Source organism: Heloderma suspectum, chromosome 1 (assembly GCF_057233095.1).
Source record: "Heloderma suspectum isolate Gila_16-S chromosome 1, 16-S_ref, whole genome shotgun sequence".
Taxonomy (NCBI): domain Eukaryota; kingdom Metazoa; phylum Chordata; class Lepidosauria; order Squamata; family Helodermatidae; genus Heloderma; species Heloderma suspectum.
Window position 1 is genome coordinate 436,800,244 of NC_139458.1, and position 15,720 is coordinate 436,815,963.

Genomic DNA, 15,720 nt, shown 5'->3' on the forward strand with positions numbered 1-15,720 from the left:
CGGGCGCCCCCCGCCCCGCCCCGCCCCGCCCCGGACTCGCCCGGCAGGCGCGGCGGCGGACCTGGGGAGGCGCCGCGAAGAGCGCGTCCTGCCGCGGCTGGAAGCAGAGGCGGCAGTCGACAGGCGCGCTGGCGCGGTGGACCGGGCCGGCAGACGCGCGCTCGCACGGGCACACCGAGAGTTGAATCCAGACTTAGCCCTGCTTGGGGTTGACCCACGGGAGTCAGGACATAAATCAGCCAACACGAGCTAAACCCCCATTGGTTCCAGTGGCTCTGCGCGAGGCAGGACCAAGTCTGGCTCCAGCCGCCACGTCCACCTGCTGCGTTTGCAAACGTGGCCGCCCAGCTGCGCTTTACGACTCGAGTAGGCCACGACGGCAAGAATCCTGCCCCATGGTTTTGGGCTTGGTTGAAATCCCCCAAATCTGTTCTGTAGAGGTACGCTGACTCTACGCATGGCGGCCCCGTTGAGCACCTTGAATTTGCCCAGGCCTTTTTGAGAGCCATCCCGGTGACAAGGAGTTCCAGGCACTGAGGCTGCAATCCTATGCATCTTTATATGTTTATATAGATAAATGTCCTCCAGCTCCCAGGACTTTTGCCTGTCTAAACATGCGTAGGGCTGCGCCCTAATCAATGCATTCTGTCAGCCTTCCCTAACCTGGTGCCCTCCAGTGTGTTGGATTACACCTCCCACATGGCCAATGACCCCACTGGCTGGGAATGATGGGAGCTGCAGTCCAACACATCCAAAGAGCACCAGGTTGAGGGAGGCTGCAGCTGTATATGCCCACCAAAGACCTCCTCATAGAAGGAGCACATTGTTGATGCTTATGGGATGGACAGGATGGGACATTTCTCTGTGGCAGAGTGCCTCCGCCCATTGCATGCAGAGGGCTCCATGGTCAATCCCCAGTTTCTCCAGTTTTAAAAAAGTATCAGGTAGCAGATAACAGGAAAGACTTTTCTCAGCCTGTGATTTTGCAGAGCTGCTCTATGTCAGGGAGGACAGTAACTGGCTAGCAGGTGGTTGGAGTAGATGACCTCAAAGGTTCCTTACAACTCTATTATTCTAGTTTTGTCATAGCACAAGCTTTTTGTGAACTAGCGTTCACATCATCAAATGCACAAAGCGTTATCCTCAGTTGCATGCGTGTATATAGGCATGGGTTGGGGGTGGGGATTGTAAGCAGTGCGGTCACTGTGAAATGAAATACAAAAGTATAGTGACAATTCAAAGCCCAAATGTATGCAAAATTAAGCATAGTGACCCTCCATAACAGTAGTGCTAGATGATAATGAAATCAACTTAGCAATGCTGAGCCAATTCATATCTATTGTGGGTCAGGAAACCATTGTGTCTGTTCAGACCAAATGAATTGAACAGAACCTTTAGAGAATCGTATGTCATGTGCTGTATACATTGCAACGTTGCATGCAGATGGATTGAGCCAAGCCACATCTGGTCAAAACAGCAGTTAGTGTGAACTCTCCCATGGTAGTTTTTGAACTCAGCTCTTTAGGATCTCAGAGAGAGCTGTTTCTGAGAGCTACAGCACTAGCAAGGCTCAAACCTGGCAGCTCATACATGCAAAATGTGTACTATCATGGAGATGTTCGTTGTGTTCACCTTAAAAGTTTTCCTGATAATTCTACTAGATCAGAAATTATCAGTCTTGGTTTTGGTTAGTCTTCCCTTATCAAGGAAAAACACCTCAAAGAAACTTGTGTTTAAGAACCTTTCCAGATGCAGCTGAAGTGATTCACACATTCATGGTATGCACAACAATGCTTGCAGTGATCATGTACTTGTTTAGTCTATTTCAGCTGCATCAGTTAATACACACAAGTGTGGGGTATTTGCATTCTGTGTTGTAGATTATTGTGTATACTATTAAAAACTTGTCCAGGGCTGTCATTTCCTCATCCTCCACTCCCAGTGATAGTAATATTTTTAAAGAAATACAAAATGAGCATGCTCTTTTCTCCTGTCACCTCACCGAAGTGTTTCTGCAGTTGTGCACATTTGTTTCCTAACATTTTTGTCCTGCGGTCAGGAGGACCAAAAAAACGTTCCTTAAAAATGAAAACTGAGAACTCTCCAATGTTAAGCTTTTAAACATGATAAGATGTCATGAGACATGCAATTGAATCTTGGCACCCACAAGTTTCCTTGTTTACTAGAGGAGTTTCAATAATAGGTCATTCCTCACCCTCTTCCTCCGAACACTCTATAGCTGCACTCAGCCTTCTGTTTGCACTGTAGGTGTGTCTCTCCAAACAAATGTCTGCAAACTCCCAATGCAAACAAGTGGAGGCTCTGGGCACTTGTTAAAACCAGGCCCCACATTACTGTGCGGTTATTTGCCCCAATCATGCAGGTGTGTGCATGTGGAATGCTGCCACCAGTGCCTGGATTGCGTAGGTGTGTTCTTTAGTTGATGACTGCAACACCAAGTCATGTGAATGGGCCATGGTGGATTTAGCGTCACAGATACCTGGTCAAGTCCAATGCTTTTCTGTGGCGTCATTCACACATTCAGCCAGGTGCCAGTAATCACAGAGAGATTAAATGCACGTGCATTTAAATGCACGTGGTCCTGGTGTAGAGGGATGCTTCTCAGTTATTTGTGTAGCCAAGCAGTGCTGTTGGTGAGTTGGGTCCATTTAGTACACAATTCTTTTCCTGCACAGGTACAATCTCTGTGTAGGAAAAAATCTGTATGTCATCATTTCTGTAGTGCTGCGTCAGTGTTTATTTAGCTGTGGATGCCCAGGGTCAAGCAGTTTTTGCCAGTGGAGAGTGGGGATGTAAGAGGGGTTAACTGCAGTGGACCTTGAGTATAAAGTGGGAAAGATGGCATATTTCTGTGGGTGAGACTCATCCACCCCACCAGGAAAATACCTCCAAATCACTATTTGCATGAACTTGAACAGCGGTGATACAGGGATTCTGTGCCATGGTAGGGTGGTAAATCAAGGACTTCTAGTGATTAATTGCGTAGAAATCCTGTGATTTTCCATATGTCTTCCTTTGCGCAATTTTTCCTTTTGTGGAACAGGCCACGGCCATCGGTGGTGTTGATTTTCTGACTCGGGGCATTTTGGCTCTCCCTCCTTTCTGTTTAAATATCTGTGTGGGTGTCTTGTTCTCCTCTCTCTCGGGTTTGTGTATATAGCTGTTTAGTCCTTTCTGAGTCTCTCCTGGGTTGTGTGTTTCTGATCAAGAACTGTCTTGCTAGATCAACACAAGGTCTGTGTAGTAGCCCAGCATTCTGTCTCCAAGGGTGGGGAGACTCCTGGGATGCTCGTGCTCTCAAGCAGGGCATGAAGATCTGCGTGGCAAGCCTTTCCCACCCTGGTGTCCTCCAGTGCCCAGGCGGCCTGGGAATGATGGGCGCTTCAGTCCACCGCCTCTGGAGTGGGGCACCTGGTGGGGGAAGGCTGCCCTACGGCGTAGCGTGTACTTTCCCCGCAGCCTGAGCTGGTTTTGGGCGATGCACTGCTCCATTGAGGCATCATGGCTATTGCCAGGGCTCAGAACCAAAAGTCCAGCCGGACCTGCATTCTGTCCCCAGCTGTCGTGAGCCCCGGGCCTCTGGGGCCTGGGGCGGCCATGTGTCCTCATTTACTGAGGGCAGCCCTCTATCTGAAGGGTTGTCCTGTCCAATTCCAGTTCAAGGAGAGGAGAACCATGAGAACTGCTGCCCACGCACAGGCGGGCAGACTGGTCGCGCCATGGTGAGAGGGGCCATTTCCCCCTCTGAATTAGAGCGAGGTCTAGATTTGCCTCCAGCCCCGCGGAATGAGCACGTGCAAGTGCTGCGCAAGCCGGGCTCCCCCTTGGGGTGACGCGGGCCCTCTTTCCGGGCAGGCCAGGCGCGGCCCCCCGGCCGGGGCTGTCACGCCGCGGGGCGGCGGCATTTCCCCGGGAACCCTCCTGCCCCTTTCGGCGGCCGGGGCGTGCGCGCAAAGCGCCCGGGCGGCCGGCCTCTCGCCGCCCGGCTTGGTGCGCCTCCAGGGCGCGCCGCCGCCGCGGGCTGCCTCCCTTCCGAGCCGGGGCTCCAGGCCGGGGGCTGCCTGCTGCCGCGTACGTGAGGCAGCCTGTGCCGGGGACAGCGGAGGGGCGGGGCCTGGCGGGGGGCGGGCGGAGGGGGGAGGGAGCTGGAAGGGGAATTTCAAAACAAGCTTCGCGAGGGAGCGGAGCTGGCCGGCGGCGGCGGAGGTGAGGGCAGCGGCGCTGCGGGGAGGGGGCGGCAGGGCAGCGGCGCTGCGGGGAGGGGGGCGCCGAGGGCTGGGCAGAGGCCGGGCGGCGGCGGGGGGCGCCGTCCGGGCGAAGGGGGCGCGCGGGGGCGCGCGCGGGCCGCCACGACCCGTGCGCCCTGGCCAGCCCGCCCGCGCCCTGCGCGCAAGTGCGGCCCCGTCCCCCCCGCCCCTCGCCCTGCCGCTGCCCCGGGGCAGAGCTGGGCTGCGGCGGTCGCGCCCGCCCCTCTCCCCGGGGACGCGGGCGGCCGCGCGCGCGCTCTCGCCGCGCTGCCTGGCCCCGAGCCCGGTCGCCGGCCCGCGCCCTGCCCTGCCCTGCCCTGCCCTGCCCGGCGCGGACGACGGCGCGGCCCGGCCCCCGCTGCCGTGGCACCGGCGGGCCCCTCGCCTCCCCACGCGAGCCGGGCGGGACGCGTGCCCCTCGCGCCGCAACTTGCTGGCCCCCGCGGCTTCCAGCCGTGCGGTCCCGCCCGCGGGGCTGGCGCGCGGCTTGATCCAGGCGCGCTCGCCACGCCTCCTGCCGCCGGAGCCTTCCCTGCCCGGGCGGCGGCCCCCGCTTGTTGTTCCGCTCTCGGCAGCCGCGCCGGCCCGCCACGCCCCCTCCCGGCGCCCCCGGCCCCCCTCCGCGCCGCGCCTCCGGCCCCTCTCGCACAGGCACGCCCCCGGGACGGCCGCCGGGGCGCCGCGCCGCGCCACGCCCCCTCCTCGCGGCCTTGGCAGGGTTGCGCCTCGGCCACGCCTCCGCGGACCCGGCCCCCTCCGGGCTCCCCGCAGGCCGCGGCCCCTCCTCCGCTTCGCGCTGGTGGGGCGCGGGCGGGCCGGTCGCCCGGGCCTGTGGCCCACTGTGGTGGCCAGGGGCTCTGGCGTCGCAGCAACAAGCAGGGGGCGCCTTCCAGCCCGTGCTCCGGTCGCAGATACCAGGATTTGAACCTGGGCCCTTCTACCGGCAAGGGATGTCTGGGGCCTCCTGCAGCAGAGTTGACGGTAGCGGCCTAGGTGGACGAATAATCTGGCTGGGGATACAAGTTTAACTCACAGGGCTATGGGCCCCTCTCGTACATTGTTGCGTTCTCCTTTTGCATCCCCCATCTTTTTTCCTTGCACGCTTCCTACGTACACTACGTACACAAAGTGCGGCCGCACGAGAAGGGAGTCCAGCCTTCTGCAACCCGGTGCCCTCCATCCCCCGGGAGATGCTGGGAGTTGAAGTCCAGCACATCTGGAGGGCACCGGGTTTCAGAAGGCTGCACTCTCTTCTCGTGCAGCTGTGCTTTGTTGTCTTTGCGTACACGCCCACAACATGGCAACATCTGGCCGGCCCCTTCCACTGCCCGTGTTCCACTTAACGTGCGTTGCTGTGTGCTTTCCTTCCTGTTGTGCAGTGCAGGCCTGGGCATGTTTGCTCAGAGAAGTTGAACTTGGTAGAACTTACTCTCAGACAAGCGTTCGTGAGATTGCAATCCGGGGCTGCATGCGCTGAATGCTACTGTTTTAACATGTAAGATGATGTGAGCTATGCTGCTGGTCCCTAAGAAAATAATCCTAGCTGAGGCCGTACCTTTATTAGGGCCAGCCAGATATGCACAGAATTGTGGGCCAGGCCTGTTTTGTCACTGTTTGGAAGAGCGAGGGAAAGTGGGGTAGCTTTCGCCCAGGGGCCACCAGCTGCCAATCAAGCTTGGCTGTGGCCTGTTCAGGCTTTGAAGTTGAGCAAGATGGGGGTGGGAGAGTTGCCCCAAATGTCAGGAACCGCATCCCTTTGACCCCTCCACTTAGTTGCGACACCGCTTCACCCTTCTTATGGGCCCAACTCCACTGCTGCGGGAAGGAGTGCAGCCTCTTTGCACAGCAGCCCTGGCTTCTGGGGCATGCCTTTGCTTCTGTTTCCCCCCCCGCCGTACGTGCCGCGCCCCCTCCAGTTGGTCTTTGCCTTGTTGTCCCACGAAACCCGCGGCGCAGGCTTGGATTGCATCTCCGCTACATGGGAGTTGTGCCCTCCCCCAAGTCACAATCCCTTCCCTGGAATGCAAAAGCATCCACCCCTTTGCTTGGCTGACACTCGTTACTTGGCCGGCGGTGCACCTGGCTGCCGTCCCTGTGCAGCAATCCGCGCTGCTGTTGCTTTGCCTACACACCAGTTTCTCCGTGGTCTCCGTCGGTATACGTGTCGCTGGCCGAACTTGTAAACAGCCCGCTGTCAATCGCCTCTTAGGAGATGGGGCAGAGGATCTTTCCAAAAGGCTGCTCAGTTCCCCTTTTTCGTTTAAGCCACAAATGAGCATCTTGGGCATGATACGTGGGGTATTTAAAAGTTCATTATGGACTAGAAACTTGTGGATGAGAAAACTTTGTGGGCAGCAGATAGCAGCAGGACCATGTGATATTGCTTTCCTCAGATTGTACCAGTATGGATGGGAGGTGATAGCTGGCTTGGAATGATGGGAGTTGCAGTCCATCGTGTCTGGAGGGCATCAGGTTGGAGAAGGCTGTGCTAAGAGGTTGTTTTCTATGGTGAAGAATTCAAACACGAAGTGATATTGTACAAGTTTTAACGTCGTAAAGCCGTCTTGAGTCCCAGTATTGGGGAAAAGGTGGGATATAAATATAATGATGTTGATGATGATGATATGGATCCATTCTTAGCTCTGTAGCTGCACTGCTCTGTCAGTGCATTTGTTGTGCTTTTGATTTGGTACTCCTACCACTCAGTTCAGGGCATCTGGTCTTATATGTGCCACCTGCAGTCTCAGAGGCATTCTGTACACCAGTTGCTGGGGAACATGGGTGGGAGGGCGCTGATGCACCCATGTCCTGGATGTGGTTTCTCACAGGCAGCTGGTTGGCCTCTCTGAACACAACGCTGAATGAGATGGAGCCTTGGTCTGATCCAGCATGGCTCTTCTTACACCTTTCCCAAGTCTGTTGGATTTTTCTCTAGAAAAACGGGCTATTTGAGAACTTGGGAGATGTTGTGTTCCACCTGAGTGACTGAGGGCCTGGTGCTCGCTTGAGTTTTCCTTTGCGGGATCTGATGTGTTACTTTGCTGAAGCCAAACAGCATTCATGCGAGGCCCTGCGCTAGCTTATATTCTCCTGGAAGTAGTGCACTTGTAGCATTTTAATCAGATGTACAAAGTTCTCTTCATGATTGAATAAGGAGTTGAGGGGGTGGGGAGATCAGGAGTACAGGAAGCTGCCTTAAATCATTATTGATTTAATAATGTATTGGCTATACTGACAGGCTCTCTTGGGTAGCCCTCTCCAGTCTGGTGGCCTCCAGATGTGTTGGACCACATCCCCCAGCCCTGCCTGGAGATGTCTCCAAGGATTGGGCCTGGGGCCTTCTGCATGCAACGCATGTGCTCTACCATTGACCTACAGCCCATATCCAAAGGTTCTGCCATTTTGCAGCAGAACAGTGCTGATTGGGCTGTTCCTGTGCCATCACAAATCCTGAAACAGTTTTGAAGCCAGGTTCATTGCATCGGAGGACAGAAAATGCACCGGCCATTGCTTTTTAGGTGCATCTGTGTGAACCTTGGGCAAACCACTCTACCTTGCTTGCAGTTTTGTCATCTGTAAAAGGGATGACAGGACTGCATGGGGACCTCCATGCAGCCCTGCTGCAAGAAGAAAGAGGATTGTACACAGTTTTTCAAGGTGCGTTAGAATGAGTGACATTCTGGTTCTCGTTTCCATGCTGGAAAGGTCTGCAGGAATGAGGGATGATTCCACCACTGCCCTCTGCACTAGGCTATGCTTCTCATGGCAGCCCTTTCTCTCTCCTTCCTCCAGCTGCACCTTCATGTCCCTTTCTGACTCCCCATTGCAGGCTCCTTTCTGCCTCTGGGCAAGAATGCCACACCCCCTGTGTAACAATCTCCTCCCTGCCTCTTTGCAGGAATATGCTGAGGATATCAGATCTAGGTTTACAAGCTGCAGGCTTTCCTTCTGAGAGAGCTGCTAATCCTTGCCTTTTCCTTCCTGGAGTTTCTTACAGTTAACCCCTTTGTGCTCTCTGTTTCTCTTCTTCAGCTGTGGGGGCTGGGAATGCACCCGTGTCAATCTGAGCGCAAGGCTTTAACCTAATTATATGTTGTGCTGTGCACATTATCTCTGCAAATACACATGGCGGCTAAGGTTGGAGGTAAGCCTCCTTGAACTCAGTGGGACATACTTCTGAGTAAATGGACACAGGATTGTACTGCACAGCTGCAGTGCTCTGCACACTTACTTGAGATTAACTCCCATTGCACTCAGTGGGGTTTAGATGTCTCCTTCCGTGGATCAGCCTGTATGAGGGCAACATGTGAACCACAAGCCCTTAGGTCAAATCCCACCTCAGCCAAGGATTTACCGGGTGGCCGCTATCAGCCTCACCCCCCCCCCCCCATATGGATTTAATAATTACCTTCCTTGTTGGGTTATGCGTATGTGATGTGCTTTCAAAACTCAGTCAATGCTTACTGTTGTCGGGAGTACTTGTTATAATCATCGTTGTAATGTTTTATGCTACTGACGGGAAATCCTCTGCATGTTTCCTTGGAAGGAAGTGCCACTCGGTTTGGTGGGATTTACTCCCAGGCAGATCTACGTAGGATCGTGGCAGGCAGCAAGGCGATGCAGGCCTATAAGCCCCTTGAACATGGTGGAACTTACTTCCGAGTAAGCATGCAGAGGGTTGCGCTGCACATCTCAAAAGACACTCTGTGGCAGGAGATGTGACATTCACTGTGGAATTTCAGGTCATTGGCAGCAGCGTGTGGGTGACAAAACTCAATTTTTGCTGACAGGAATAAAACTTTGGCACCAAGACTTGGATTTCGAAATCGCTTTTTGCATTGTGATGGTCTGCAGCAGCCTCTCCCAAATGGGTGCCCTTCAGATGCAGAGTCCAGTGCATCCGGAGGACACCCAGTTGGGGGAGGCAGTATGAGACGTTAGCTAAACTTTGAGGTGAGGTAAATTTTGTCTCCACCTGTCAGTGTGCATGTTCATAGCTTTGTTGTTTTAAGGTGTTCTTGCATATTTCTCTAGGATTTTGAATCTTTCCCTTATCCGATCTGTATATTACTCAAATGGTTTTTGCAGTTGCTTCTGATCCAGCGTTCGCTTTGCGTTCCGAACACTTCAGGCCGAGTGGACTTTCTGGAGTCCAGTAAATGGCTCCCCCCTCCCCAGCAACTTGTTGAAGTTTGCCTCATTTGGTTTCCTAAGACTTTCCCCACCCAGTTCTAATTTCCGAGGGCGCAATCCAGCTGCCTCGTCCCCTGGGAGGGCAGGGCTGCATTGGGGTGTCTGTTGTGTGTGCTGCAGAGCAGGGCTGCTCTGAACCCTCTGCTCTTTGGCTACTGGGGTATCCCGGGACCCTGGCCCTGTACAGACTGGCCTTGTCTGCTTCTCCTTTGACCTCCAACTTTCGCTTCACTTGCCACTCAGGCTCAGTGAGGTGGTTGACTCGGCCGTGGTGTTTCAAGCTATGACTTTTTCTTTTAAGTCCTTGCATGTAAATAAGTAGCACATCTATGGGAGAAGTTCCAGCCTAGTCCTTTGCCTGTGGTGCTAGTTTTCCATTTGCAGGGAGGTTTTTTGTGTACCTTTTTTTTTTGACATAGGAAAGCATTCGAAAATGTGATCTCCCCACCGCCACTGCCCCTGTCTGGCTGCATGAAGTGATTCATTCCATCCTGCCACCCTGTTTTCTTGCACACAGTGGAGGCTGGTGGCTCTGGTGTCAGTGGGGTGGTGAATCCACTTTGGGTTTCGGTCAGAACCAGTCAGAACTCTAAAGGAGCTACCCAAGGTGCTTCACAGAGTTCTGACTGCTTCACACTTTGGAGAGCTCCTCTGGAGTTCTGACTGTTTGTGACCAAACCCTTCAGCGGATGCACCACCCCACTGACATCGGAGCCACCAGCCTCCACTGCCTGCACATGTAGAGCAGCCTCACGGATGGCAACCTGCGTGTTTCTCTGGGCAGCTCTCACCTCCTCTGCTCTTGCTGATCAACAAGGGTGTGGAGGAATAGGCCAGGCCAGCTTCCCTGCCATCCCCACATGTGTGGGCCAAGCAAGATTGCACCCAGAGCAAGTAAATGCTGGAGCATTGGACCTCACAAGGCAAAGAGTGGACTTCTTCCTTCTTGTGGCTTTGCGGTGTTGATTCAGGACTCCAGGGTTGGAGAGATGCATGACCTTATAATTTGTGTTTTGTTTGAGAAAGGGCCAAAACAAAATTTATCCCTTTCTAAAGGGCTAAATCGTCCAAATTTACCAGCCTAAAATTAAGGGTTTTTAATGTGTTTGATCTGAAGACTAGATGAGGACAGTTCCTTACTTGGCAAAGTGGTTGTGCCACAAGGCAGGTCAATGTTGATCCCATTTCACAGATCAGGCCAAGAAAGACAAACATGCTCAGAACTGTCAGACATTGTTATGATTTCCAGAGAGTTGTTGTGTTGGTCTGTTGCCCCCAAAACAACAAAGAGTTTTGTGGCACCTTAAAGGCTAACAAATTCATTCTGGCATACACTTACATGAAAGTTATATATTTATATATAGTTATATATATCCTGCCCTTCCTCGCAAGGAGCCCAGGGTGGCCAAGAACCCATATTGAAAAAATGCAACATACAAGACAGTTAAAATTATAACACTGAAATTACAAATACACCATAAAATACAATAAAACTGTTGTTGTTGTTAATTTATATCCTGCCTTTTCCCCAATACTGGGACTGAAGGCGGCTTTGCAACATTAAAACTTGTGCAGTTAAAACCTATAAATAGAAGTATACAAAAGTTAAAAATATAATTAAATCATCAATAATATTAAAATTGTATAAAATATCAAAATGTTAAAAGACAACAAGAAATATAACCATAGTATCCATCCGTCCTATTCTCACAGGTCCAGGCTAGCTATCCCCAAAGGCCTGCCGGAACAAAGGAGTTTTTACATGCCTGCGAAAGCCTTTCAAGGAGAGCACCGCTCTCGCCTCCCTGGGAAGGGAGTTCCAGAGCCTTGAGGCAGCCACTGCAATGCCGGAAGACAGATAAAACACTTGCCAGAATAAATTTTCTAGGCTTTAAGATGCCACAAATCTCCCAGAAATTTTAGTGGATTCGAATTATTTATATCCTGCCTTTTTAGCTGTATTGCTGAGCGAAGATTGAGCCTCGGTCTTGCGAAGTCGCCATCCTGCAGGCTATTCAGTTTTACCTGTGTGCAGGACAGCTCGCTCCCTGTCTCTGAGGAGCTCGTACCTGCTCCTTGAAGTGCTGCCCATACCTCCTCGTCAGAGCCCCTCATGCTTCTAGGATTAAGAACATCAGAAGAGCCCTGCTGGATCAGACCAAGGGTTCATCTAAGTCCAGCAATCCATTCACACAGAGGCCAACCAGCTCCGGGTTTCAGCCATAACCAGTTAGAACTCTTAGGAGATTAGAGTTTACAGTTCTGACTGAAACCCAGAGCATATTTGCTGCCCCACAGACATCGGAGCCTCCGCTGCTCCTATCCCAGCCTTCCTCAACCTGGTGTCCTCCAGACATCTTGGACTAGAGTTCCCATCATCCCCAGCCACTATGGCCAGAGGGCACCAAGTTGGGGAAGCCTGCCCTATTGCAGCCTTCCCTTTTATTCAAAGCATTATATATATCATCCTCCATCCTATTAGGATTCCGGGCCCTGAGAAAATTGTATGTCTCACTACAAAGCAACAGTAATAAAACAACAGTTAAAATCAATTAACCGGCTAAAATTTACTGCAAGTTAAAAATGTCTGAGTGGGAGTGTGGCAAAGCGTGCAGCCTCAGGAATGGCTGACTCCTGTGCACTTTTTGGAGACGGCTTCCTGATCTGGGTGTCTGCCACTGCTTGGCACAAAAGTGGCACCCATCTTTGTCCTGATGGGGGCAACAGTACAGAATCATGCATGGTGTGGAGAGAGTGGACGGGGAGACATTTTTCTACCTCTCTCATAATACTAGAATCCAACGGGGTCATCCCATGAAGCTGAGTGTGGGAGATTCAGGGCAGATAAAAGACTTCTGCACACAGCGCACAATTAAATTTTGGAATTTGCTACCACAAGACGTAGTGATGGCCACTAATTTGGATGGCTATAAAGGGGGATTAGATAGATTCCTGGAGAAGTCTGTCAATGGCTATTAGTCCCGATGGCTATGTGCTACCTCCGGTACCAGAGGCAGCGAGCCTATGGGCACCAGTTGCTGGGGAACATGGGCGGGGGGGTGCTGCCACACTCCTGCCCTGCTTGTGGGTTTCCCATGGGCAGCTGGTTGGCCACTGAGTGAGCTGAATGCTGGACTAGATGGACTCTTCATCTGATCCAGCATAGCTCTTCTTATGTTCTTATCTTTCCCTCCTGTGGGTGATGCAACTGCAGGACCTCTGGCGCGTCTGCGAGATCCATCTCAAATGTTTGTGCCAATTCTTGAAGTGTCACCTTGGCTTATCCGCTTCTGAGCCCAGTTCCGGGTGCTTATTTCTTCCTTTCTTCCTCAAACCATAAACTACAATAGTCTAATAAAATAAAACAAAAACATTGAAAAGTTTAAAACAGAGTAAAACTAGAGTAAAAAATAAACCAAAGTAAAAAGCCAGCAGCAGAGCAAGGATCCAAAGACACATTCAGTGGCGTCTGGTGGCTCTGATGTCAGTGGGACAGTGAATCTGTTCTGGATTAGAATGCCAAAGGACCTATCCAAGGTGTATGGTGTAAGCTATCCAGGAGTATGGAATGTGTGGAGCACCTTGTATAGCTCCTTTAGAGTTGTGACTGGTTCCGACTGAAACCTGGAGCGGAAATACTGCCCCACTGGCATCAGAGCCACCAGCTGCCACTGAATACATTTGTAAATGTGCTGTGTGTGTGTGTGGGGGGGGCTCCGCGTGCTAATTCTGCTGAGTGGGGCCCTGGCCCTCTGCTCTAAAGCCCTGCCAGGACGGCACCACTGCAACCAGCCCCTCAAAATGAGTCAGGCAAGCTTCCCCACCTCCTTTCTTTCGCTCTCTCCCACCAGTCCTTTAAAGCCCTAAATTCCTTGGGACCTAAATACCCTCTGCCACCCTGTCCATGTCATAAGATCTTCAGAGGAGGCCGTCCTCTGGGTTCTTTTGCCAGAGGAACCTCGTTGTGTAGGGACTAGGCAGACGGCCTTCTTGGTGGTGGCATCCCATCTCTGGAATTCCCTCCTCGCTGAAGTTTGACAGGTGCCGACACTGCTATCATTTCAGTGGCCGGTTAAAACTTACTTCTTTGCCCAGGTGCTTAAAAGTATCATGCTGGTTTGTTTAGCTTGCTCTGCTGATTTTATGCTTCTGATTTGTTTTTATTGTGATGTTTTATGAATTTTATTGTAGGGTGGCATATTTTGGTTTTTATGCCCGATATCCTTGAATGGTTGAAAATGCTTTTAAGAAATACATAATTGTTCTTGGCCCCTAGGGCGGCCTTCTCCAGCCTAGCAATGCTGCCTGGGGCTGATGGGAGTTGTAGTCTTAACACATCTGGAGACACCAAGTTGGGGAAGGCTGCCCCAGAGGGATGTGGCAATTAAAGTGGCATAAAGCCAATATAAGTCGGTAGCGTGAACAGGATTTCATCTCCTTTCTTCCTCTGCCTTGATCCTTCTTAGTGCTTAATTTCTGAAACCAGTGCTGTAGCTCACACCAGCTTGGAAACTGCACACCAAGAAAAAGAAATCCCACCCTTTTAATCTGAGATACACAGCAGCCAGGCTCTCTCTGCACATGCCCAGAGGTATATGCTTTACTGCAAATTCCAGAGGTGAGCTCTGGACTAAGATTATCCTCTGATTTCCAATAGATCATATATTCCGTGGGTTGTAGACTTAAAGTTTTTTTTTTTTTTTTAGACAGACTGAATTGTTGCAGAATTAGATGTGCAGCCTTCTGTTTACACAGCAGTGACTTATCCGGTTCTGAAAAGCCGCCCCTCAGCTTCGCGACCGTAGTTTCCTGCCAACGCTGTCCCTTGGGGGGACGCGTGGGCATCAGTTTTGCTTGTCTACCGGCCTCCTAGACTGTCGCATGTTTTTTTAAACTCTGGTTAAAGCAAAATAAACGAGTATCACTCCTATCCTTCATTGCACAAAGCCAGTGCTGTAGGTTCGCACAAGGAAAACCTCCCCCTCCCGCCCTGCATCTAAGCCAAACTGCGTTGAATGCAGTTCCTGCCAGGAGTAGAGAATTGCCTGACCCCCTGCCTGGGCACCTGGGGTTAGGGGGTAGCGCTTCTTGGTGGCAAGGTGCCTCTTTTTGGCTGGCTCCATCCCAGGCGCTGTATTTTTAGAAATTGGACACTGCTGCAGACACTTGTCTGACTGCTTGTTATGGTGATCTTTTGGCTTCTCCAAAGCAAATTCCAAAGGGGTGAAGGGGCTTGGGTGGCATTTTGGGGGCACCACGGGGGGCAATGGGGTGGGAGACAAGTGGATCTAACCTGCAGGGAATTATCTTGCGTCCATTTCAGTAGAGTTTGTGCAGGCCGGTGTCCTGGTAGATGGTGCTCCATCTTTGTCTGTGAGGGGGATGTGAAGGTTGCATGTTTGAGGGGCTCAGCAAATTTATTTTCTTAGGTCTCTTCAGATAGTCTGTTTTTTTCACCTGTATTTTATTTGACTTTTGCTTGCCAGCAGTTTGCATCCAGTGGTTATGGAGTAGAGCAGGGATGTTGAACCTCTTTCAGCCCGAGGACTGTTTGCACTTTTGGAGAAGCTCTCGGGGACCGGGGTGGGCGGGGCCAAAGGCAAAAATGGGTGGGGCCAAGAACACCAAAAGTCCCAGCATAGTGTAGCTTAAAGCTGTTACTGGCAGAAACTATGCCTTAGGAGAGGGATTTCAACTTTTTAGAATGGGGGGCAAAGGTGTGCAATAGCCAGGAAACCAGCAGGACACGTCTGCCTAGTGTATGGTGGTTTATGGTGTCTGTTGCCCATTGTCCAAGAACTAACACCGTTTCCCTTTTTTCTCTTTTTTTGCAGTGTGTCCAAGATGGCGAGTGTGCTGTCCAGAAGGCTGGGGAAACGGTCCTTGCTGGGCGCTCGCATTTCTGCTCCCCCCTTGCTGGGGGACGGGGTGCTTATGACGGCCCAGGTCCATCCCCTGCAGCCAGAGCATGGCAAATCGCCCCCTCTCCTTGCTTCATTTGGGGACGGCCACTTCAAGGAGCATGTGGAAGACTCTGGCAATCAGAACCAAAACTGGCCGGCACTACAACCAGGCCAAAAGGTATTGAACCTTACTATTTTTAGTACTATTAAAACGTATATGCTACCCTTTATCTACAAGAGATCCCATGGCAGTGTGCGTAACATTATACATACAATACATTATAGTACAACAATGAATGAAGAGACATAGGTAGAAGCACAAAATGGCACGATAAGAGGTCTAGCATGCAATCGTA

At 51.9% G+C, this 15,720-nt stretch overlaps 1 protein-coding gene across 3 annotated transcripts in view; it reads left to right on the forward strand.

Annotated features, from left to right (window-relative positions):
- Positions 1 to 417: 417 nt before the first annotated feature.
- Positions 418 to 15,720, forward strand: part of ZNF395 (zinc finger protein 395) — a 41,118-nt gene continuing 25,815 nt past the window's right edge. Inside the window, exons 1-2 of one of the 3 annotated variants that reach the window (XM_084829473.1) lie at positions 418 to 440; positions 15,296 to 15,542. In XM_084829473.1, coding sequence (XP_084685599.1) covers positions 15,306 to 15,542 — 237 coding nt within the window. In that variant the 5' untranslated portion in view covers positions 418 to 440; positions 15,296 to 15,305. Of the gene's footprint in view, positions 441 to 4,153; positions 4,228 to 5,163; positions 5,250 to 15,295; positions 15,543 to 15,720 lie in introns of those variants that run through there. The other 2 variants (XM_084829471.1, XM_084829472.1) reach the window with 2 other exon arrangements.